The sequence below is a fragment of the Perognathus longimembris genome, chromosome 28, assembly GCF_023159225.1.
Source record: "Perognathus longimembris pacificus isolate PPM17 chromosome 28, ASM2315922v1, whole genome shotgun sequence".
NCBI lineage: Eukaryota > Metazoa > Chordata > Mammalia > Rodentia > Heteromyidae > Perognathus > Perognathus longimembris.
The window spans coordinates 16,245,284-16,268,932 of NC_063188.1; the positions used below are offsets into that span (position 1 = coordinate 16,245,284).

Sequence of the window (23,649 nt, forward strand, 5' to 3'; positions counted from 1 at the left end):
TTTACAAGTGTTTGCCTTCTTCCAAAATCCCAGCTATGTAAATTCTTGTTTATGTCTTTTTATGACATAACATTCATTTATCTTGAGTACATACATAGGGGTAGAATTACGAGAGCATGGGGCATGCATATGTTTAGCTATAGTAGATATGACTTGCTAAGTTTTTTCCAAGTTGTATCAGTTTCTTATCCCTCTAGCAGTGTGTTCACGGTACAGTTATTTCATATTCTTTCCCAACTCTGGAATCATGTCTTTTCATCATTGTAGTGGATACTGTACTATAGTCTTTTCCTTGGCTTTCTGTGACATCACAGTTCATAGCTTACAGTGGCAATTTTAAGTCTTTTTTTTTTCTTTTTTTTGGGCCAGTCCTGGGCCGTGAACTCGGGGCCTGAGCACTGTCGCTGGCTTCTTTTTGCTCAAGGCTAGCACTCTGCCACTTGAGCCACAGCACCACTTCTGGCCATTTTCTGTATATGTGGTGCTGAGGAATCGAACCCAGGGCCTCATGTATGCGAGGCAAGCACTCTTGCCACTAGGCCATATTCCCAGCCCCCAATTTTAAGTCTTGTCCACTGGTTCACTTATTTATTCCACAAATATTTGTCTAGTATGTTCTGTGTGCCAGATCCCTATGCCAGTTTTTGGGAACATATACTCCTAATGTTTTCCATTTCTTGTCTATTTCCCCTCCTTTCTGCAGAAAATCTAATGCTAACACAAAGACCAGCCAACAACAACTTCTTTTCAAATTCAGAATGTTTCTAGTTTAATAATTTCTATCCATGTACACATATTTCTGTATCTTCAGTTGACCTCTTTTTTTCTCTTCTCATTTTCCAAGGAAGATACAACGTATTCATTTGCCAACATAAACACTGTACTTAGAACTTGGTTCTAATCCTCACTCTCATCAAGATTTTGTTCCAGCCACTATTGCCCCTGATTTCACCCCACCTTCACAAAAATTTCACCATAAAAAATTATCCTAGCTGGGCATCAGTGGCTCACGCCTGTAATCTTAACTACTCAGGAAGCTACAATCTGAAGATTGCTGTTCAAACCCAGCCCAGGCAGGAAAATCTGTGAGACTCTTATCTCCAGTTAACCAGGAGAAAACTGGAAGTGGCGCTGTGGCTCAAGTGGTAGAGTGCTAACCTTGAGCTGAAAAGCTCAGGGACAGTGCCCAGGCCCGGAGTTCAAAAGGCAGGACCACCATTATTACCAATAAAAATTACTAGAAATCCTTTTTGCATAAGTTTCCATTTATTCCTTTTTTCTCCTCCACTAGGACTTCCTTATTCCTACACTAGTTTTATAAACCCCCCACTGCACTAATTGAATAGAGGTATGTTCCTCACCTTTGTTCCCAACCATTCTCTCTCTTCAAGTTGATCTTACTCATTTCTACAGTTTCAAGTTTTGCTTTCTGGAGATATTTCTCCGTTTCAATCTTGAGACTAAATTTCTGCTTAAGGTAGAAGACCTTTGGTGTTATGACTGGCATCATCATTCTTCTTGTGCCACCATTATTTAATTCCTGCATCCCCCAATCCCTCATCATTTCCACCCCCACAACTACTTAGTCAGGAACTTCTTTTACTTTTCATTTTCCTTTCACAATGTCTATTCTTTGGCTTTCTTACTTCAAGTGCTTAATACACTACCTACACCCAGACTATTGTATTGCAAGAGCCTCTTAATTGCCTCCAGTTGCTCCCCTCTCCCATCCATCCTCTGCACTGCTGACAGATTAATCTTCCTAAAGCACCACTTGGACTGACAGTCCACTACTTAAAACTTTCCATGGTTTCCCATTATTTACTAGACCCAGTTTTTACTCCTTTGGACTACCAGAAAAAAATGCTTCACAGTTTGGTTGCTACTGCCTTTCTGATTCCCTCCCCCCAGTTCTCCTTCTCTTGTGCCTCATTCTCCACCACACAACATTTTTACTCATTCTACAACCTGATTTGCAGGTGATATATTGATTGCTTAACTGTCTGCATGCGCCCTGGATTCATGCTCACTAGAAACTGGACCTTGCTACTTCCTACTCATGTAGCACTTGACAATTTAAATAAGCTTATGGCCTCAGTTTCCCCATGTATAAAATAGGCACAAAAGTGGAATCCTGACTCAGACTGGAATAATGCTTCTCATGACACCCAGTGCACAGAAAACAGAAAAAAAAATGTATCCTTACTGTATCCTAATTTGTAATCTTTTGGATAAATGCCCAGGAGTGGGATTGCTGAGTCACAGGGAGCTGTATGTTTAGTTTTTTGAGGAATCTCTATACTGCGTTCCAAAATGATTGTACTAGTTTAAATACCCCCCTTTTACAACGGCAACAGTTTACCAGCTTTCCTCTTTCCATATCTGTTATTGTTTATATTTTTGATGATGTATATTCTAACTGGGATGATATGGAATCTCAGTGTTGTATTAAGTTATACTTCCTTTGTGGCCAGAGATGTTGAGCATTTCTTCATATGTCTGTTTGCCATTTTTACTTCTTCCTTCCTCTGATAAGTCTCTATTTAGCTCTTTTGCCTATTTATTAATCAGGTGGTTGTATCTTTGAGTGTTTATTTTCTTAAGCTCTCTGTATATTCTAGATATGAGACCTCTGTGTGGTGTATAGCTGGCAAAGATCTCCCATTCTGTAGGCTGTTAGGAATCAGGTATTCCAATGTAACAGTGGTATCCAGGGGAGGGGAGTAGACAAATGAAAAGAGATGGATAGAAATGTTATTTAAAATTCAATGCATATTCCACAAAATTTCAAAAATTGAGAGAAGAGGTGCAGTTTGGAGGGATGGGGGAAAAGATTAAAGGGGTGACATCAATCAAGATTCATTGTATTACACTACTTTGTTGAATGGCATTTCCTTTGTATAACTACTTAAAGATAAAAATGAAATAAATTGCTATCATTTACCCATATTTACCCTATCTTTCTGACTTTCTGTGTCCATTGACCCTTCCTTGAAGTCCTCTCCCACTCACAACTACTGAAGTACTTTGAACCCTTCAAGGAACACCTAAAATGCTACCTTCTCACCAGAAATTTCTTCTGCCAGTTCTATCAGCTTCTATTGGCAATGTTTATCCCAACTGCACATAACATCATTAATTTCTGAGACACACACCATGATCCTTTATACTGTAACCATGGTTTAATCCTATCTATATCACCTATAGTACCTTTATTTTTAAAAATTTTATTTTAGAGGTACAGAAGGGTTACAGTTGCATGAGTCAGGTAATGAGTACATTTCCTTTTGATCATCCCTTATATCATTCTCTCCCAGTTTTTCCCTTCCTGACTTCCCTCGCCACAAAGTTGTATAGTTCATTTTCAACATAGTGTCTAATGGGTTTCACAGCTGAATTGGTTCACCCATTGTCTCACCATTTCTATGCTTCCCCTTTCCCTCCTCAAATCAGATAAACTTATATAAGACAAAGGGTACAGAAATAAAAAACAGTGACAGAAGGGAATAAATGAAAGGAAAAAAGGACAGAAGAAAAGAACTGCAAAAGTATAATAAAAAACTCTTCCTTTTCTTTTCTTGTAGTTCATTTCAATGCGCATCATTTTATATGATCTTATGTGCATAGATATTGAGCCCTTGCAATCCTCTCCTAAGAATATCCTCCTTTGTCCTCACTGTGAATGTTTAGACTGCTGTTTAATTAATCATGTACATGTGTAATTATTTGTCTTTTACTATCAAAAGGAAATACTATTACACTGTTGGTAGGAATGCAAATTTGTTCAACTACTCTGGAAAGCAGAATGGCGATTCCTCAAAAGACTAAAAAACATAGAGATCCTCTATAACCCAGCAACCCCACTCCTGGGCAGTTATCCAAAGATTACAAACAAGGATACAGGAAAGCTACCAGCATGATCGTGTTCATTGCAGTGTTGTTTACCACAGCCAATTTATGGAATCAACCCAGATACCCCTCAAGGAATGAATGGATCAAGAAATGTTTTATATACATGTGCAATGGAATTCTGTGCTTCCATCAGACAGAATGACATTGTCCCATTCATAAGGAAATAGAAAGACTTGGAAAACATTATACTAAGTGAAGTAAGCCAGACCCAAAGAAACATAGGCTACATGGCTCCCCTCATTTTTCACAAGTAGAATGTGTCTATAAACCTACAGTATGTTTCAGAGTACAGAAGCTTAGTAATACCAATTGCCTGGCTAAACTATGGCTAATGAACATATGTTCAAATGGTACAATGAGAAAATATGGGAATAAAAGGTGCTGGTGGTGGCCATTACCAAACCGTGCATTTTCCTTTTGTTCTCCTCTCCTTTTCTCACATATTTTCTTTTCTGTCTGTGCTTCATCCTACTATATGAGCCTTAGTCTTCCCAGTGTGCACTATGGACATCATTTAATCCTGCTGATGGCCCTTGAAGAGAAAGGTTCCTATGACAACCCCAGATCTTGTTCCTTTGTCCTCCCCACTTAAGCTTTGATGAAAACCAGCCTCCTGTCAACTCCAGATTTCTACAAGTGGGGTTCATTAAACTTATCATCCAAGACACTATCTATAACCTGTGATAAAAAAAAAATATCAAGCAGAAAATTAGACTACTTTAAATAATGGCACTTACTAGCATACCCAGATACCAATCACGGTTCTATATTAATAATATACTTCAGTACTTGGTGCAAACTTTTCTTTTATTATACAAGTAAATTTTGAGATCTGGATATCCAATTCTCAAACTTTCTTTCTTTGGCACTGCCTAAATAATTCTACTAAGAGAAAGACCATGTGTAATCCTCAGAAATGTATAGCCTGCTTAATAAAATTTTTATGACTTCTGAATTTTACATGTCACTTGACCAAAAAACAAACAAACAAACGAACAAAACCCTTCATTCTCACAAGTTGCGGGATGATAATTCCAGCATCACTCTGGAACCTCCAGTTACTTTTCTTTGCAGTCAATGAAGTTGACAGTGTTTTTCCACTTTTCTAACCAAAGAAATCGAAGAAGACAGGAGAGTTTTTATTGAGTATTTTAGTATGTACTTTATATCCAAAGTACTTGTATTAAAATAACAAAACAACCTAAAGAGATTACATATATTGTCCCAATTTCACAGATGAGTTAGTTGAAGTCCAGTGAACTTGAACCATTTGCTGAAGAGAATCCAACTAGAAGCCAAGTTGAGATCTGATGAGTTCTTCTGACTTTGAAGCACAGCTTTGTAAAACAATATGTGTGCTCCAGAGAAGTCCCTTTCTCATTATACTTGAACCGTAGATGTGAGACCCTTCTTATCAAATTTCCACATTTCCACCCTCATCTTGCAACTCTCCATCACCACAAAAAGTCTCCAACTTTCCAGTCTCCCATGAATTAAATCTCCTGTATGGTGAGAATCTCTGGGAACCTACTAGTCTATATTTTCTACTATGTGATTCCTCTTTGAATCTCCTCCCTTTTCCCCGAGAAATAAGGATATAGGAAAGTCTCTAATATGCACCCATTTGTTCCCCAAGGGTACATATTACAAAGAATGAAGCTATCTTTTGTTCCTTATTCCTGGCTCATATAAAAAGGATATATCATCCTGGAAAAAAAAAGGAATCATTGTATTCTAATGTATTTTAACAGGTTATAAGGGTGTAGTGGTTTCCCTGATGCTATCAGAAACCCAGAGAAATCTAAGTTCCCATATTGCTAGATTGAAAATAATTGTGAATGAAGAACAGTTTAATTAATAGGGGCGAGTAATGCTAAGTAATCTATTACTTAAATTTTTAAACTTATAAAAACAGAGCAGGGCACCAGCAGCCCACACCTGTAATCCTAGCTACTCAGGATCTGAGGATTTGAGGATCGCGCGGAGAAAAGTCCCTGTGAGACTCTTATCTCCAATTAACCACTCAAAAACTGGAAGTGGTGCTATGGCTCAAGTGGTAGACCAGTAGCCCAGCCCCTGAATATAAACCTCAACAAAGAGAAACAGAGAGAGACAGAGAGGGACAGAGAGAGAAACCAGACAACTAGTTATAATACAAGATGCATTTGAAAGTGGAATGGCTTTACAAAGGTTTAATGCTACATAATTTTAAAGAAACATTTTCATTCTAGATATACTCATTGTAAGGAGTTAGGTGTCTAGGAAGCATCGAGAAATATTTTCTGTCTGAATAATATCATGGGAATCTAAAATGTACTTATTTTTCTCTTGAGTATATTCAATAACTTAAATTAATAGCTTTAAATGGATGTCAAATAGCTGAGATAGCTGCTTTAATGAATAGACAAGTCTTTTGCAATCAGCAATATTGATTTATACTTGGTAAGCTCAGTTCTCTTGAGGAAATTAAGTATGACCCCTGCAACATTGTTTGCAATATTAATTTTCTCAGTAATCTTACTCATCATACATAGGACTGTAGTGAGGCTCTGTAGATCTTCTCTCATAGGATTCCAAATTCTTACAATAAATTTAACTACAAACCAACCCCCCCCAAAAAAAGTGACTGGAAGATGCCTGGGTAGAAGTTTGAGAACACTCTTTGTTAGCTCTTGATCCATTACTATTGATTGCCTATGTGCTAAGAACTCCATCACAGATCCACATTTAGTTTTATCTTATGAGCTTCTTAAAGTTGGTGTGTATACAACTAGAAATTTAAAAAAATGTATTTCAAAAACAACCCCTAGAAGTGTTATCTTAGAGGTGGAGGCAGTTGAAAAAGCTTCAGAGAGGATACCAAAGGGAGATTACACTATGTGCTAGAGAGGCAATGTACCTAGAAAAAAAAATATTTTCCAGTATTCCACAGTTGCTGAGAGTTGGACCTGATTATCACAACAGAGAAGTTTGGCTGTCAGAGGAGCCATGGCTACAAAAAGATCAGGGAATTTAAGGTTTGGTAAGAATTTGTAGGTGCGGGATGATGTGAATGTTCTTTATATGCACTATCATTTTATCTCACTTTCCCAAAGGAGGGGGGGAACTGTACCTATGGGAACCAGGCTTAAGGGAAATTTATTTTCATGAGAGCAAAGTATTAGACAAGCAGTTAGGACCTGAATCCCTAATGGGAGGAATTTCCAGCAAGATATTAAGTTGAGCAGTTAGAGGAACAGCTAGATTGAGAATGTCCTTCAAGTAAGATCCTCATTTTCTGTCAGGATAAGCCATCCAGGGGAAGAAGTCATGGTTCTGGAGGGAAAAGAACCCAAAATAAAGGTAAGAAAATTCTATCTGGATTTCTATCAGCTGTGACTGAAATGAAGCTTGAAGATCTGAGATCGGATGGGCAAATGTTATACCAGTGAATGTTCACTAAGAACACACTGAGTATGTATTTCTTATCTGATGTTTGTAAAGGAAATCAGGAGAGAACAATAGAAAACCATATGATTGCAAGCACTTTTGAGGCTCTTATAATACTGTGAGGGAAAAGACATATGAAACAGCTCACGAATAATCATACACCAGCATACATATGCAGAAGACAATGAGATTGGACAGATATCTAGCCAACACATGTTTTTGGTCTCATTAAACAAAACTCTTTGACTTTGAGGTATTTTAAATTATTCTTTATCTTACATCTGGGAAAAATAAAGCACCAAGAAGTTCAGTTCATTGTCCTGAGCCAGATACTAAGTGATGAAGCCAGAACTCAAAATTAGGTCTGCCTGACATGAAAGCTCATGCACTTTACTTCAATATATCACTTCTCTGTGACATGATACATCCTCTAGTACAAACCAAAGATCCCATGTTACTGCAAGTAGAGTAGCTTTCTAACAACTATGAATTTGTCAGTATCACAGAATATACATCTGAAAATAGGAAGCACCACAAAGAATATGCTAGTACTTAGTGACAGATAGAGCCCTTTCATGCTACAGGTCGAGATTAGAAAATAGCAAATCAGAGAAGTACTGAGTTTCTCTCTATTGTTCAAGTCAAACACCAGATAAAAAATAAAAGATACATAAGAAAATAAATGTTCTTACTCTTCAGATGCTGACCATCACAAGGATGTGAACAGATAGGCATAACAATTATGGATCCAAATATTTCAGTATCCCTAGATATAAGTGAATGAAGTAAGTATAGAAAGTCTAGCAAGTGCTATTTTGTGCCTTGGAGAGCAAGATAAACAGAAAAAATCCAATTAGAAAAATATGAGTGGTTCAAAAGTAAAGTCATTCAAGCTGGGTTTTGGCATAGAAATGGTCACAGGCCTATTTCTTTCTAGTATTTCTATTAACTAAATGTTTCCTGAATGCCATCAATTTCAGACTTTTGCTATAAGCAATAGACATAATAGCAGTCAATACTTACGGGATAAATTATATACATAAACATTTATAGGTTTGTTAGAATATCCCCGAATTTTATATGTAATATCTTGACAGTTGAAACCAAAATTATGAGCTTGTTATTCTTTGCACAACTAGGCTGGAAAATTGTTGCCATTCTTCACATTTAGGCTAGGTATGGCACATCACATGTCATTTGATCCAAGATATTTCCTGACCTGTTTCATTGTCTGTCATGTTGACAAATGGAGCAGAGCAGAAAAAAAAGCATGTGGCACCAAAGAATATAGTTGAATTAGAAATATCTGTCACCAGGTCTCAATAATGCCTATCTCCTAGTCTGTTTCAAGGTCTTAATAAAGCTTGTCTGAGCCATCTCAGAAATGCCTCTCTCCAATTCTCAAGACACAAAAACACAAATAACAAAATCATTGCCTGGCCACCAGGGTTTTTTGAGTATTAATGTACAATTCCTTTTAAAAGTGAGCTGTCTATAATGTTCCACAAGTTGTTTTCAAAAGAAAAAGTAACCTTTCTTCAAAATTGCCTGATGAATGGCATAAAATTCAATTATTCAAGAAAAGCAATACTTTTTTTAGACAGTTAACCAAAATAAGCAACTTCCTCTTTTTGAGAGGACAGCTCGTATACTGCCAGTCAATAACTTGTTTTCTTCACCTCTCTCTCAAACACTGTCTCTGGGTAGTTTTCCTGTTCTCATCTCTATCAGGTATCATGTTCAGGTGCAGGTTAATATGTATTTAGGATGAGGCTTACACTAAATAGTAAGGCTTAGGCTACCAAGATGATTTTTATCTACCCAAATTGCTTTTATTTCTGTCATTAAATAATTCCCATTGTTATTAGCCATTTACACTTTTGGAAGAAAAAGGTTTAGCAGCAGGCTTAAATGTTATGCGTTTCTTCTTTTAATTACATATAAATCAATGGAAGTAGATTTGGGAGGAAAGAGAATACTAGGCACCTGAGTGGTTCACCCAAATCATCACTTACCCTATCAGACTGGACATTCCTTCCTTTTCCCAAGAAGGATTGCTGTATTAACACTAGAAGAGATAATGATTTTTCATTTCTATAACTAGCCTTTCATTCCTCACTTACTTTGCTACACTTTCAATTGGTGCTCATATACAACAATTAACATTCTAACTAGTGGTGTACATGAATTGGGGGAACTTTATTTTATATTGTCTATCAATCATTTTTTCATGGTAATGAATACCTTCTGGTGATTATAATGACATAGAAAATATAATAATGAGAGAAACATTGATAAGGGGAATATCAGCAAAATTGGTGGAGGACATATAGTTAATTCAATTTTCTGGGTAATTGGAGGTCAAGAACAAAGATGTCCTCCATTGTGTTTATTTTTTAAATTCCATTAAGGTATCTGAATCCACAGTCCCTACTTAGTAAATCAAGTATAATAATATACTTGACTCACTCTTTAATGACCAAAGATCTTTCTGATCCTCTGGTTATCATTTGGAGCATTACTTCTGATTGGCCCAAATTATATATGATGATGGCAAAGAGAGAAGGAATAGGACTGAAAGCATTCCAATCCCAGGATCATCCTGGAAAATTGTTTCTTGGCTGAGGTCATTTTATGTTTGTTTAATTTTTATTAACTTTAAGTAGTTTGACTGAGGTCATTTTATTGCTACCTAACTTGTCAAGCAAAAGAAAATTAAAGCAAAACAGATTTGGACAAAAACAAAACCCAAGACCCTGAGGTAACTGAAAAGTCTATGTAGTTGGATTGTCATTAAGAAAGGTTTTTCAGGTACTCACATAAATGGGGATCTGACAGTACCCCTTGAATTGAGCTTTCCAGAGCTCCATTAGTTAAAAAATATTTCTAGTATGCAGTTGCTATCCATGGTCTTTGAGCAGTTTCTCCAGGGTGAGTAAAGGTTGTATTGACCTATCCACCCTCTTTCCTCAATTTTTTAGATCAAGGGCAAGATTTTTACTTGGCTTATTTTGTGGCCATAGTAAGAGCTCTATCTCTCAGGGCTCTATCTCTCAGTAAGCTGGTTACTGACCCAGATGATAATAGAAGCTGTCATGTCAAAAGATAATCCACTAGATGTGACCAAAGGGAAGAAAGAAAAGCAAAAAGAAGGAAGGAAGGAAGGAAGGAAGGAAGGAAGGAAGGAAGGAAGGAAGGAAGGAAGGAAGGAAGGAAGGAAGGAAGGAAGGAAGGAAGGAAGGAAGGAAGGAAGGAAGGAGAGAGAAAGAGAAGGAAAAAAAGAAAGAGAAAGAAAGAAAGAAGAGAGAAGGAAAAGAAAAAGAGAATTTCCCTTCAAACTAAATTACCAATTTTCTATTCCTATCTCAAGAAAAGATGCGCTCATAGATGATGCAGTTACTGAAGCAAAAACAAACCTTGAAATTCATCCTCAATTTCTTTTTGTAATCAAGCTCTCTCCTAATACAATTCATTTGCAATCCATGTCATTTGTTAGAGTAAACTGCTTAATAAATTATTATATACATACAAAGCAACGCAAAAATGTTTTCATGCTTCTAATCTAAAAAGTACTATAATCATTCTATCATACTCTACCCCAGCTTGAGTTTAGCCACCATTTCTTGCATAACAGTATTTACATATAACCATCTCCACCAGATTTTCCACTTTTCCCATAATATTTCCCTTATGATTCTCTTGTAGATGACTATTGTCTATCATATATTAGCTTCAATATGACTTTTCCCCAGAGTCAGCTTCCCTAACTATGTCACAGAAACCAGGTCACCTCTCCAAATATACTATTCTTTCTATCAAGACCATCCATTTGGGACTGGTGATGTGGTAAATCACTTGCCTATATATGCAATGCCTTTGGCTTGACCTACAGCAATGAAGAAAAAACAAGCATGAACAGAAAAATCCATTATTAATCTTTAAGTCAAGCATAGTGGGTACATGCCTGTGATATAGCACTTGGGAGGCTAAAATAGCAAGAATTACTGTTTAGAGGCCAGCATTGCTTATGTACTGAATCCAAGGCCAGTTTAGATTATGAAGCAAGACCTTATCCTGAAACAAGAACAACCCAATCCTCTATTTCTCTCTCATAGCAATTATTGCAATGATAATTTTACATTTATTTGTAAAATCATCTATTTAATATCTACTTCTACCACTACAATGTAAACTCAAGGTAACATTGAATCCATGACTTTCCTGTTTGTAGTTTCATCCCCTGTTCCTGTATATCTATGTGGTGGGGGTAGTAAGTTAGTAGGTGGGTGTGGGTGTATCCAAAGACCTGTAGTGACTGAATGAGTGAATGAATGAATGAACAAATTGAGGCTTTCTGAAGTGAAGCCTCTCTTTTGCATCTACATTATTCTCCTCAATCTAATAAATGTGAGAATGGAAGAGGATTTAGAGACACTAGGCTCCTTTGAATTTGGAAGCACCAAGGAACACACTTGTCAGCCAAAGGGGAATATTGAATTTATTCCATTACTAATTAATGAGACTTGGGATTGAATGATAAAAATCTAATGATGTTAATGTTGGTTCTGAATGCTGGCTGGCAGTCTCTGAAGACAAGGTAAAAGAGTAAAAGGACACTGAAGTTTAATCCCCCAATTAGGAAGCAGCTGTCACCCCCAGGGACAACCTGAGCTGCTGATTGATTTTCTTCATACACTATAATCATAAGCAGCACTACCTCACCCAGCACCCAGTGCCCTGAATCCCTTCACTAGACATGGATTGTCTCTTAAAAAACTCAGTGCACTAACACTCCTGATTGGTGCCAAGGGGAAAGTATGGGGACAGTTCTTTCATATCACAGAAGCATTTTTAATAAGATTCCTTTGAATAGCTATGTCCTTGAGTACATTAAAACTTGGATTTCACTTTAAAAATGATTTATCTGTAACCTTTTAGCAGGACATTATCCTTGCCCAAAACAAAGCAATGTTGGCTTTGCTTTATTTCCTGGCCACAAAACTGGATCTTCATCCTTGAACACTGGATGAATCAAGTCTCTACCTCTGTCCTCACATCCTTACTTTAGGCTATAGCCCAGACCAATGTCTTAGGCCCAAGTACTAGCATCAGCCAGTCACCTGACAAATATGGGTCTTTCAGCAACCAAGGGGGCATGTGAGGAAGGGGAAGCTGTGTATCTGTGACTCAGTAAACCATCTCTGCCTCTGGGAACAAAAAAAAACCCACCTCTAAATGCACATCCTACTGCTAGGAATGTCATTTTCATTTATAAAGGATGAAACATTATTTTTCGCTAACATTTCAAGTGAATAACTTTACATACATTTCCCCCTCCCCTCAATCTCCATAGGAATTTGATGCCATGGAAGCAATCAACCACATATCCCCAGAGTCTGGAAGAAACTCTTGTTTTTCTTACAGGTACTTTAAAATCAATAAATTGAAGTCCCTCCTACCTTCCCATGATGAGTTCAGTGAAGCCCACCCTAATTTGAGGGTTCAATAGGAGAAGGAGTTGCTTGATTTCCAGTGTTACTTTGGGATTTGGGATTTGCATTTCTATTGAGTCTTAAAAGCTGAGTTTCCAAAGTTTAGGCCATATTAAGCTCAGAAAAGCTTCTGTATCATATCTTCATTAAGAAGTATTTTGCCTCCCGCTGAGGGACTCCCAAGGGTAATTCATCATGTTATATCAAGAGAATGTGTGGAAAACACCACAGGAGGGACCCTCTCTGTTCAGCCTTCTAGGTATAGCTTCTGATTTCTCTACAACTATTAGGTAAATATACCTAGTTGAACAATAGAAAATATATTCCAAGGAAGAAGAGAAAGTTGAGTTCTGTACTGGATAGTATTTCTGGTGCTATCATTCCCCTTCATGAGTACCATTCTCTTACCAATTAGCTATATTTTTTTCTTTTTCTCAGATATGGTGCTTGAATCTCACAGATATGGGTAATCTGACCATGATCAAAGAATTCCTCCTTCTAGGATTTGGGCGTCTGCATGGGGTACAATTTTTCCTTTTTGGACTATTTTTAGGAATCTATATGGTGACCTTGATGGGAAACATTGTCATTCTTACAGTCATTTACAGTGACCGCAGTCTCCAAACACCCATGTACTTCTTTCTGTCCAATTTCTCCTTCCTTGAGATCTGGTACACTACTTCCATCACTCCTAAGATGCTGAAGACTCTTCTCTGGGGTCCTGAGGCCATTTCTTTTGCTGCTTGTGTGGCCCAATTTTACTTCTTTGGTTCTATGGCAGTAGTGGAGTGCTTTCTGCTGGCTGCCATGTCTTATGATCGCTACCTTGCTATTTGTAGCCCCCTCCACTACCCATCTCTCATGAACTTCTGCACATGTGTCCTGCTTGCAGGTGGGTCTTGGTTGGGTGGCTTCCTAACTCCTGTGGTCACTGTCACCATGACCTTCCAGTTACCATTCTGTGCAGGCTATGAAATTGACCACTTCTTCTGTGACTTGGCCCCTGTGCTGAAGCTGGCTTGCTCTGATTCTGCTACAGTGGAAATGACTACTTTCCTGATGGCCTCCTTTGTCACCATGGTGCCCTTTCTGCTCACTATAGCCTCCTATGTCCGTATTGTGGTTGCTGTCCTCAGGATTCCATCAGCATCAGGAAAGCAACGAGCTTTCTCCACCTGCTCCTCCCACCTCATTGTGGTCACTTTGTACTATGGAACTCTAGGAACAGTGTATGCTATTCCCACAGCAACCCAGACTGCCACCCTAAACAAGATCTTCTCACTGCTCTACACTGTAGTCACCCCCATGATCAATCCTATTGTGTACAGCCTGAGAAACAAGGATGTTAAAAAGGCAGTGAATAGACTCCTGAGTCAGTGGGCATATGCCAAGTGAGCTAGAGGCTCTTACTTTCCCTAAGGAGTTTTGTATCTTAGCAACCTGGGCTTCTTTTATGGACACCAGCCACTACAGGAACAACTTACAGGTTCAGATCATTGCTATTCCCTCTTTCCATGGAAATGGCCAGCAGACCAGGGACCCTCCTGCAAGTTCTCCAACATAAGTTCCTCCAAGTTAATTCTAAGAGTAAAGTTGTTTGTCGTGACACACGTGTTTCTGTTGAGTTATATCATCACATGTAAATGCATCGGAAAAGGGAAAATTAGAAAGGCCCAACTTGACTATTTACAATAGCCAAGACATGGAATCAGCCTTGGTGCCTGTCAACTGATAACTGGATAAAGGAAATGTCTATGCATACACAATGAAGTGTCAGTCAACCTTACAGAAGAACAAAATTATGTTATTTGCAGGAAAATGGATGAAACTGGATGCCATCATGTTAAATGAAATAAGATTCAGGAAGACTAATACTACATCTTTTCTGTCTTATATGGAGCCAAGGGGATGGAGTGGATAGACATGAATTGGAAAGGGGACTGTTAGAGAAGAAGAGTCTCAGGGAAGAGGGTAAGGGATGGTAATGGCAGTATGAATATGACTCAAGTATGTTATATGCACATATAAAACCCATTATTTGTGCATCTGCTTATACAATTAATTTTTTGTTTAATTTTTGTTTCCCTTTTCAGTCATGGGGCTTGAACTCTGAGCCTGGGCACTGTCCTTGAGCTCTTCAGCTGAAGGGTAGTGCTCTACCACTTGAGCCACAGCGCCACTTCTGGTTTTCTGATGGTTCATTGGAGATGACAGTCTCATGGGCTTTCCTGCCAGGGCTGGCTTTGAACCTTGATCCTCAGATCTCAGCCTGAGTAGCTAGGATTACAGATGTGAGCCACCAGCACTGGACTACAATTAATTTTTGTACATGCAAATAATTACATGGCAATAATAAAATCACAGCTTGCAGCTTTGGTGTCCTCTTCCTGCCTTTCTTCTTCTTTCTCTGTGTATGGTAGAGATAGAAATATCTGTTGATGTTAATATGTTTAAATTGCATTACTTACTTTTTTCTATATGCATATGAACATACAAGCACATACCTACGTGTATGCACACTCATATATACATATTACATCTATACATACAACATCCTACCCATCCTACTTCTTGTTACTTACCTTTGTTCCCATTTGTTTCTGACTAGAAGGGCCCTTCAGTGTGCCTCTCCTTGGGTTAATGCACATTCTGGCTGCTACACTTCACCTTTTCTTGTTTCCTAGATCATCTGCCTCTCCACTGAACAAAACCATTTCTAAAATCCTAGAGGAGCTATTGCCTGTTCCACTTACTTGCACAGTTAATCAAGTCTCTCAAACACTGCAATGACGCTGTCCTTATTCTTCTTCATTTCTCCTGGCATGGTATTCCACACTCAGTAGATGCAAAATCATTATTTGTTCAATAAACGAATCAACAACTAAGCAAAACATGCATGTGAGATAGGTAAAGTAAAATGAGTCACAAAATCATTTTTTCCTGCTTACTGTGACCTGTCCTTCCCAGGCCTCTTCTCATGGTCACAAATATTGACTGAACAACCCCAACCATCCTCCTTTCCATTCCCACATGTGCCTTTCGCACAGTGAGTAGATGGTTCTTTTTAGAGTCTGAATTTGAGCTCTGTCCTTTCCCTATTTATTATCCTCCATGGTTCCCCCTACCCAAGGGATGAGGTGAGAGCTTCTGAGATTTGCCTCTTGCTACTATTTCTTGGACACTCTCACCATTCTTCTTTCATTTTTTGCTCCAGCCATATAAAATTTCCCACATAGACTTGAAAACTTTTTAAAGACAAATTTTTAATTTTCCTGTCTCACCCACAGCATCTAGAGCCAGAGGGTGACAAAAGGTAGCTATTCAAATAAGACATTTGCAATCGAACCATAACATATTAATCACCTACCTTTCCTCTTTGTATCCATTTATTGGTTTCTGTACTATGAAGCCTTCTACTGGCTATTGGTGATAAGTAGTTTTACCTCATTTTGTTTGCCTGTCCTCTCTAGCTATAAAGGGACACCAGAAGCACAGATACAGTCACCTCAAAAAGCTTTCAAAATGAGTCAAAGGATGCCAAATAATTTGGGAAACACTTTCCCAGATGCTTCTTCCTACTCCCTTCCCTACAACCCACAGAGTTCCCTGTTGTGTAGGGCCTAATTGTCTCTAATCTAGTTTTAAATTCTTGTAATTACCCTCAATTATGAAATAGAACACACAGAACATACTCCTTGTGGTTAAAATATGGATCTAGAGTAGAAGTGTAATTACTTTTTAGCCTCTTAGGGATTCTTCCTAGCTTTTCGTGCAGATACATGGTGAAAATGCCTCTTCCACTCCATGCATACTTTTTAAAAATTGAGTGGTTTCTGGGGAAAAAAAGTTGAAAAATGAGTGTGCTGGCCACTGGGAATTTTTTTTAAAAATACCAAATATCCCAAGATGAACTCAACCTACAAACCTCCAACATCCCATTGCCTTAGAATAAAATGCAAATGCTATATGGTAATGACCAATATTGCCTGTCACAACACCCAAAGACATGTCCATGTACAGCCCTTTCATGACCCATAAAGCTATAAATCCTGCCTAAATCTCATGTTTTGTCTCTTCCTTGCTCTCTGAATACTTGCCTCTTGGACTAATTTTCTGAAACCTACTTAGCTCCTGAGAACTTTCATGTATTCATTATTTTTTCCCTTCCCTGTCTACTCTTCTTGTCATCTGGGCAATTCTTTGGATATCATCCAGTGATTTTACAGCATGACTTTAAGACACTATCTTTTTCATTACAAATTTTCACAACTACAAATAAATAATTATCTGAATACAACAGGCACACCTTTTCATACATATATGTATTACACACTATGATTATCTATTATATACATCGCATATATGTATATATAGTGATATGCACAAATAATATATCATTTATAATATCTTAGCTATTATACATAATTATATATTCTATTGTATGTATACTGCATATATTATGCAATATATTTTATATAAATACATATACTATTATATAGTACATAACATTTATATGTACATGCCTATACAATATATTATATAATGTATATCATGTATCTATAATACATACATATATTTTTCTACCTACACTATAAACCTCACAAAGTAGGATCTGTGTCAGCTTTGAGTACTTCATTCCCTAGCACCCAGCACAGTTCTATTAATTGCTTAATGAATCCTTGCTAATAAATGAATGAAAAAGAGCCATCCAAAGTCATTTCATTTGTTTGATAAAGCATTATGTTGCTCACTCAAGATGTTGTTATTTAATCTCTTTATGGGCCAATTAGTTTTACCGTTCCCCAAATACAGCATGCGTACTCTAGGATCCTCTGCCAGTCGTCACACCAATGTGTGCCATTCCCTAGAGAGAACTGGCAGATAGTGTAATGGCTCCAGGAAGCATATCACTAATAGTGAGAAACTTATCAAAGTGCATGTCTTTCTCTCAGTGGTTCCTTACTGAAACCAAAAGGCAACACTTTTCTATTACTGTGTTTTGGTTGATATACTTGACTCTGCATTTTGACTAGATTTTTTCTATTTAGTGAAGCATTATGTTAATGATTGGACAGAAGAATTAATAGCAAATCAGATTAAATTTTCATGTCTCTGTACAAGCCAAAGACAAATTATCTTCATTAACCTGATCAGTACAAACTGTCATCCTAGATTAGAAGAGATGCAGTTTCAATTTGTTCATTAATTCTCACTGTTTGGGCCACATGGCTTGCTGGTACTTCAGCACTGCTCAGGAAAGAGGAAGAAGAAACTTGGAATGGGCAAGTCTGGGATAAGAAAAGCTAACAAGCTGGATAAGAAATGTATGCACTTCCTTATGTATGAAACTGTAACCCCTCTGTACAGCACTTTGACAATAAAGAATTGTTTTAAAAGGCAAAGTGGGCTTCAGTCCTTGCCTAAAGAAAAGTTGCCAGCATCACTTCTGTCAATATTGGAGGCCTATCCTTCTTAACCTTTCCATACAAAACCACCAGTGTAGGAAATGCGGACAGTAACATTATTCGCAGGGAAGTAGCACTGATCACATTCAAGTGAAAGACTAAAGAGTATACAAGGAAGTAGAACTCCTAAGACAGTGCCTAGAGACAGTCTTACAGCCAAATGATTTAGAATTCAAAAATAAATCATAGTAGAAACCAAAAAGACAGGGAAACTAGGTAAGACATGGTTGTAGGGTCTCCAGGACCTCCAAATTTTAACCCATTTCTGTTTCCTTTCCTTCTCAAGCTCTGTGGGCTTCTCAACTTCATCTTTCATTTCCAGCTTTTTCTGTATTGTAAGCCCACTGCTGATATAAATCAATAAAGACACAGTCAGGGAGAATATTGTCAGTTACACACACACACACACACACACACACACACACACAGACACATATTTTTTGGCCAAGATTTGGGTTTGCAGCAGCTATACTCACAAGAGGATATGTTGGAAATTAAGTGTACAACTTGGGGGAATATAGAGAGAAAATGAGGGAGGTGTAACAAGTTTGACAAGAAATGTACTCACTACCTTATATATGTAATGTAACTGTAACCCCTCTGTATATTCACCTTGACAATAAAATTAAATTTTAAAGAAGTTTAGGTTTAACAATACTAGTATCATTTTTCACAATTTCAAATTAATAAATGATATTGTGTGATAAAACCAATCAAAATGTTTATATCCATATGAAAGTTTTTTCCTTCACTGAAGTCACCTAAAAAACCATACACTTGTTCTACACTGCTTGAAAAAGTCAATGGAGCTTCTTTTAAAATATTTTCTTTAGATCTATAAATACTTGCTTTCTCAGCTGAATTTAATTTTTTACCATTGAAGGATGAACTTAATAGATCAAAAGTCTTATTGAGCCCGATCTAATAAATAATGTTGGATATTGACTGCTATCATTCAGATAAGTTACAATCTTTCTTATTTTTACAATTACAAGCACTTATTCTCTAAGCCTTTGGGCCAAATTGGAGATGGCTGGTTTCTGAGGGTCAGATAGGCTACTGGGCTGGTATGCAAGGCTTAAGAGAGGCTTACATATTATGTAGTACACTCATTCAGGAGACATAGCAATGGCAATAATAGAGGGCAAGGCAACAAAATAGGCAGAGAATCTAGGCATGCCAAAAGCAAACAGAAATATCATATTAAAGGAAACATTAAAATGGCCTATAGAAAGGAAACTCAGCTGCTACTCTCAGAGAGACTGAAATGTCAGTTAGGAAATAAAATAAGAGATGTGGGTTCTAGAAAAAAATCAAAAGAAATTAAATAGGAAATCAATTAAAGCATGGAATGACAAGGTCAGAACAAGGTTGAATTTCTAACATTTCCCCTATTCCAAATATCTATGATCAAGTTGAACCACAGGAATTGTTAGGTAGATCAAGGCACAGATAAAATCACAAAAACGTTTTGCCAACCACCTTCTTGGCGGAGAAGTCAATCATACAATTCCTCTAGTATTCAGAATGTCCACTCTACTAATGTAGCCTACTGCCTTCGAGTGATGAGTTCTACAGGCTCAATGTCATGATTGTTAGCAATAACTAACTTTTTTGTCCTCATTTGGACTTCTGCACCCATTCCGAAGTCTATATCATGGTGAAATTTGTGTTTGAAGATTAGAGCTCTTTCATTTCTTGATCATACTACAAAAGATATGTATTTGGCATCCTGGTTACTACACCTTGTTTTGTCTAGCTTCCCTTGAAAGTTCAAAACAAATGTCACATCTTCCCTGTTTTCATTCATCACTCAGAATGCATTGACATCTTTTTAGAAACTTTGTTTTAGGTTTCTTCCAGAACAAGTGAGGTTCTTCATCCAAATTGGTTTCTTCCTCCTTCATTCTTAGTTTCAAGACTTAAAGACAATTATTGAAGCATATCTCTGACCTTTTCAATATTTCCATTAATTCTGTAATGGACCAATTTATGCATTGTCATGGACATGTTATTAATTCTTTGTGGTTTGCCTATTTTTGCTCTTGATATTATTCATCCCCACATAAGTACCCTAACATACAAAGTATCTCACTTGAAAATTCATTTCACACAATATTTGATATTGATCCTTTGTTTCAATACTCACTCATTTTTTACATTGACACAAAAACAGCATGTATTTTACCACTAGTGTTAGCTAGTGCCAGACTGTCTGACTTTGAAAGTTTTATTCCTGAAAGTTAAAACATGTTGCCACTTCGGCCTTGGTCACCATTCCAAATAATGAGTAACAACTTCCTTTTGGAGAGTGTAGATATACTTCAAGGATAATTATTTTAGAAAGTAGGACATTTCTGTTATTTTTTCCTCTTTTATATATTTTGCAATCATTATGGCTAGAAGCAGCTAAAGGTCACTGATACTTGGACTGGAAGGGTAAATTCATAAGGTTGGAAAGAGCTGAGTTTCATATACTTGTCTCAGTAGCCTAGAAGAGTTTTCTTACCCTATTTCTCAACTCTGCAGCATTTGTTAGCAGACTGGAATTGGAACTGATTGAAACTTAGATTGTCCACTAACTTAGTCAAATGAATCATTTACTTTCACAAAACTGCAGATTCCTTACCTACATAAATGAAATAATATCTATCTGAAAAATTCATAAAGATTAAATGAAATGATACACATAAAACAATCAGCATGGGACCTAGCAATTATTATTGAGTTGTATGTTATTAATTATGAGAAGTCAAATCTGACAGTGAAAAATTAAAGTATCATCTAAAACTATCATGTAACACATTCATGCATGTTGACATTTTGTTGTGTGTGTGTGTGTGTGTGTGTGTGTATGTGTGTGTGTGTGATGGTCCTAGGGCTTGAACTTGGCACCTGGGTGCTTTCCCTGAGCTTTTATGTTCAAAGCTAAGCACTCTACCACTAGAGCCACAGCTCCACTTCTGAAGGTTAATTGGAGATAAGAGTATCACTGGCTTTCCTGACTGGGCTGGCTTCAAAGCTCAGTCTTAGATCTTAGCCTTCTGAATAGCTAGAATTACATATGTCATATTGATACTTTTTATTCAGGAACTTCCTTTACAGAATAAGACCAAAAACAATTTTCTATTCCAGCCATACTCCAAGAGAAAGTTGAAGCTCCCTTGGGCTTGTGGGATGTATTTCTCTTTCCTGAGGATATGAGCCCACAGTAATTTTTCTTGAGCTGAAAATACTGTAGGCCTTTACTTTCCCCCATCTTATGACCTGCACTTGCAGAGACTTGGCTTGTTCTTAGCTACCATTGGTGCTAGTCAATTATTGAGAGCTTACATTAATCTTTTTAATTCTCTGTGTCAGTAAACTGTTTCCTGAATGGATTTACTATTTGAGAGGTTATTGCCCACTATTGTTACTTTCAAATACATACGATAAATTCCAAGTTTATGGCTTAGAGGTATTCATATAAATAGATATGCTAAATGTTCCATGTATAAATGAAGCCTGCATTATCCCTGTATTTTTATTACCTTAAATTAGTTACATATGGATGAGAGGATTTTGTTGTCACATCTCTACACATTTATTTACACTGTGTTCCAATCAATTTCACTCCCCATCACACTTCCTGTGCCCCACCTCAAAAGCATCCCCCAAGGATTTCCTTGTTCCATCTTCACAGTTGTAGACCATCTATTTAGACTGTATTCAACCTCCTTTATCCTCCCAGCCAGGCCAACTCCCTCTCACCCACCTACAGAACATGTTTGTGTTTTCCCTGTCCCCATCTCCTTACTGCTCAACAATTTTCATTGAGTCTCTGTTTATGCTGCACTCGATGTACTTTTTAAGGTATTAGTTTACTAAATATGCCCTTGTTTTGGTACCTCATGAAAAGAAAAACTCCAAAGTGCAGTCTATAAATAACATAATTCTATATCATAAATTAATGAAGTTCAAATGATCAGTTATCTATATTAACCCCAACTACAATGATCTATTACTTACCTAAAGGTCCCCTTCATAGAAACCATAATTGTCTACTATTTACAGAGCTAAAAACTAAAGATTAACCTTTACAAAACTTAGGGCAGCTAAAAGAGATGATACAAAATTCATGCACCAAAACTTATCCAGAGTACTTATAGAAAAAACCCCAAGGCTCTCAATGTTACTTTATACATGGTTGTAAGTCAGCTTGGTTGCAGGGCCTAAGGTAGAATAAAAAATGTCAGAAGACTACTAAAGGCATAAACAATGCTATCAGCAAGCAAAGACTTCAGCAAGAAGACAAAATACTTCTTGAAAATAGACAGCCTGGGGTCATTTAGTGGGTGATTAAACAGTCTGATACATATCAAGATAGCTCCTGGGGACACCTTTACATCTCAGCACAACCCAATCATTAGTGTCTATAAAGATGGCCTAGAATGAACCTAAAAAGGGTGCATTGAGTCTAGCACACTTAGCATAAGGACACAAAAGCCTATCCATTTGAAACAATTGGCCACCAGGAGGAAAGTTTCCTTTTACAACATTTGCATCCTGGTCAGTGCCAAATATATAAGGTGCTAATCTTCTGACCAAGGCATATCACAATATGTTCTGCCAGTCTGATTTTAAAATTAGTAAGTTGTGTGTGTGTGTGTGTGTGTGTGTGTGTGTGTGTGTGTGTGTAACAGGTGTTTGTGAAACTTTCTTCTCTTCCCTCCCTGATGTGGTACAGATGTGAATATAACTGGTGCAGGTGATTGGGATAGGTAATGAGATGGATCATTTCCTGTGTGTAGGAACAAGGGGGAGTTGTATCAAGGGATGAACCCTGAAGTTCCAGGAAGTTATTACTGCTACCCTTTAGACAAAAAGAGGGTTTGGGCCAGATAATTTTGCCATGGTACCTTCCAGAAGAAGTGTGTTCCAGCAGAAAAGCAAGGTATTGGCAAGGGAAAGTTAGTTTTCCAGGTTTCTAATGAAGTCAGGGAATTTCTTCTCACCTTGTTACCAATAATAAACATAATGTAGGGAGGGGGGGAAGAAGAAGTGATGCAAAATAATGACCTCCCAAGGAGCAGTTATGGACTTACTTTTAATAACTCCCCCTGAGCCCATCTCCCAGTGAAGTTCTTTGTCATTAAAAAGGCCTTCTTTAACTATGTCAGGTACAACCAATTAAAACTTTCTACTCTGCAGTGAATGAAGCACCAAGTCCTTAATCTTAATAATTAGTGTACGAAGGAAGTAAGGAATGTGACAAAAGAAACAAGATATTAGATGTAAGAAAAGGGGCTACTTATAAACCTAGATACAAGATGCATAGATAGATTGTATACAAGTGTACTATGTATGTACTA

At 37.4% G+C, this 23,649-nt stretch overlaps 1 protein-coding gene across 1 annotated transcript; it reads left to right on the forward strand.

Moving 5' to 3' along the window:
- Window positions 1-13,289: 13,289 nt before the first annotated feature.
- LOC125342965 (olfactory receptor 10A5-like) lies at window positions 13,290-14,228 on the forward strand. Its single transcript, XM_048335310.1, has one exon. It carries the CDS (start codon window positions 13,296-13,298, stop codon window positions 14,226-14,228), a length of 933 nt encoding a protein of 310 aa, XP_048191267.1. The 5' UTR covers window positions 13,290-13,295.
- The last annotated feature ends 9,421 nt before the right edge of the window (window positions 14,229-23,649 follow it).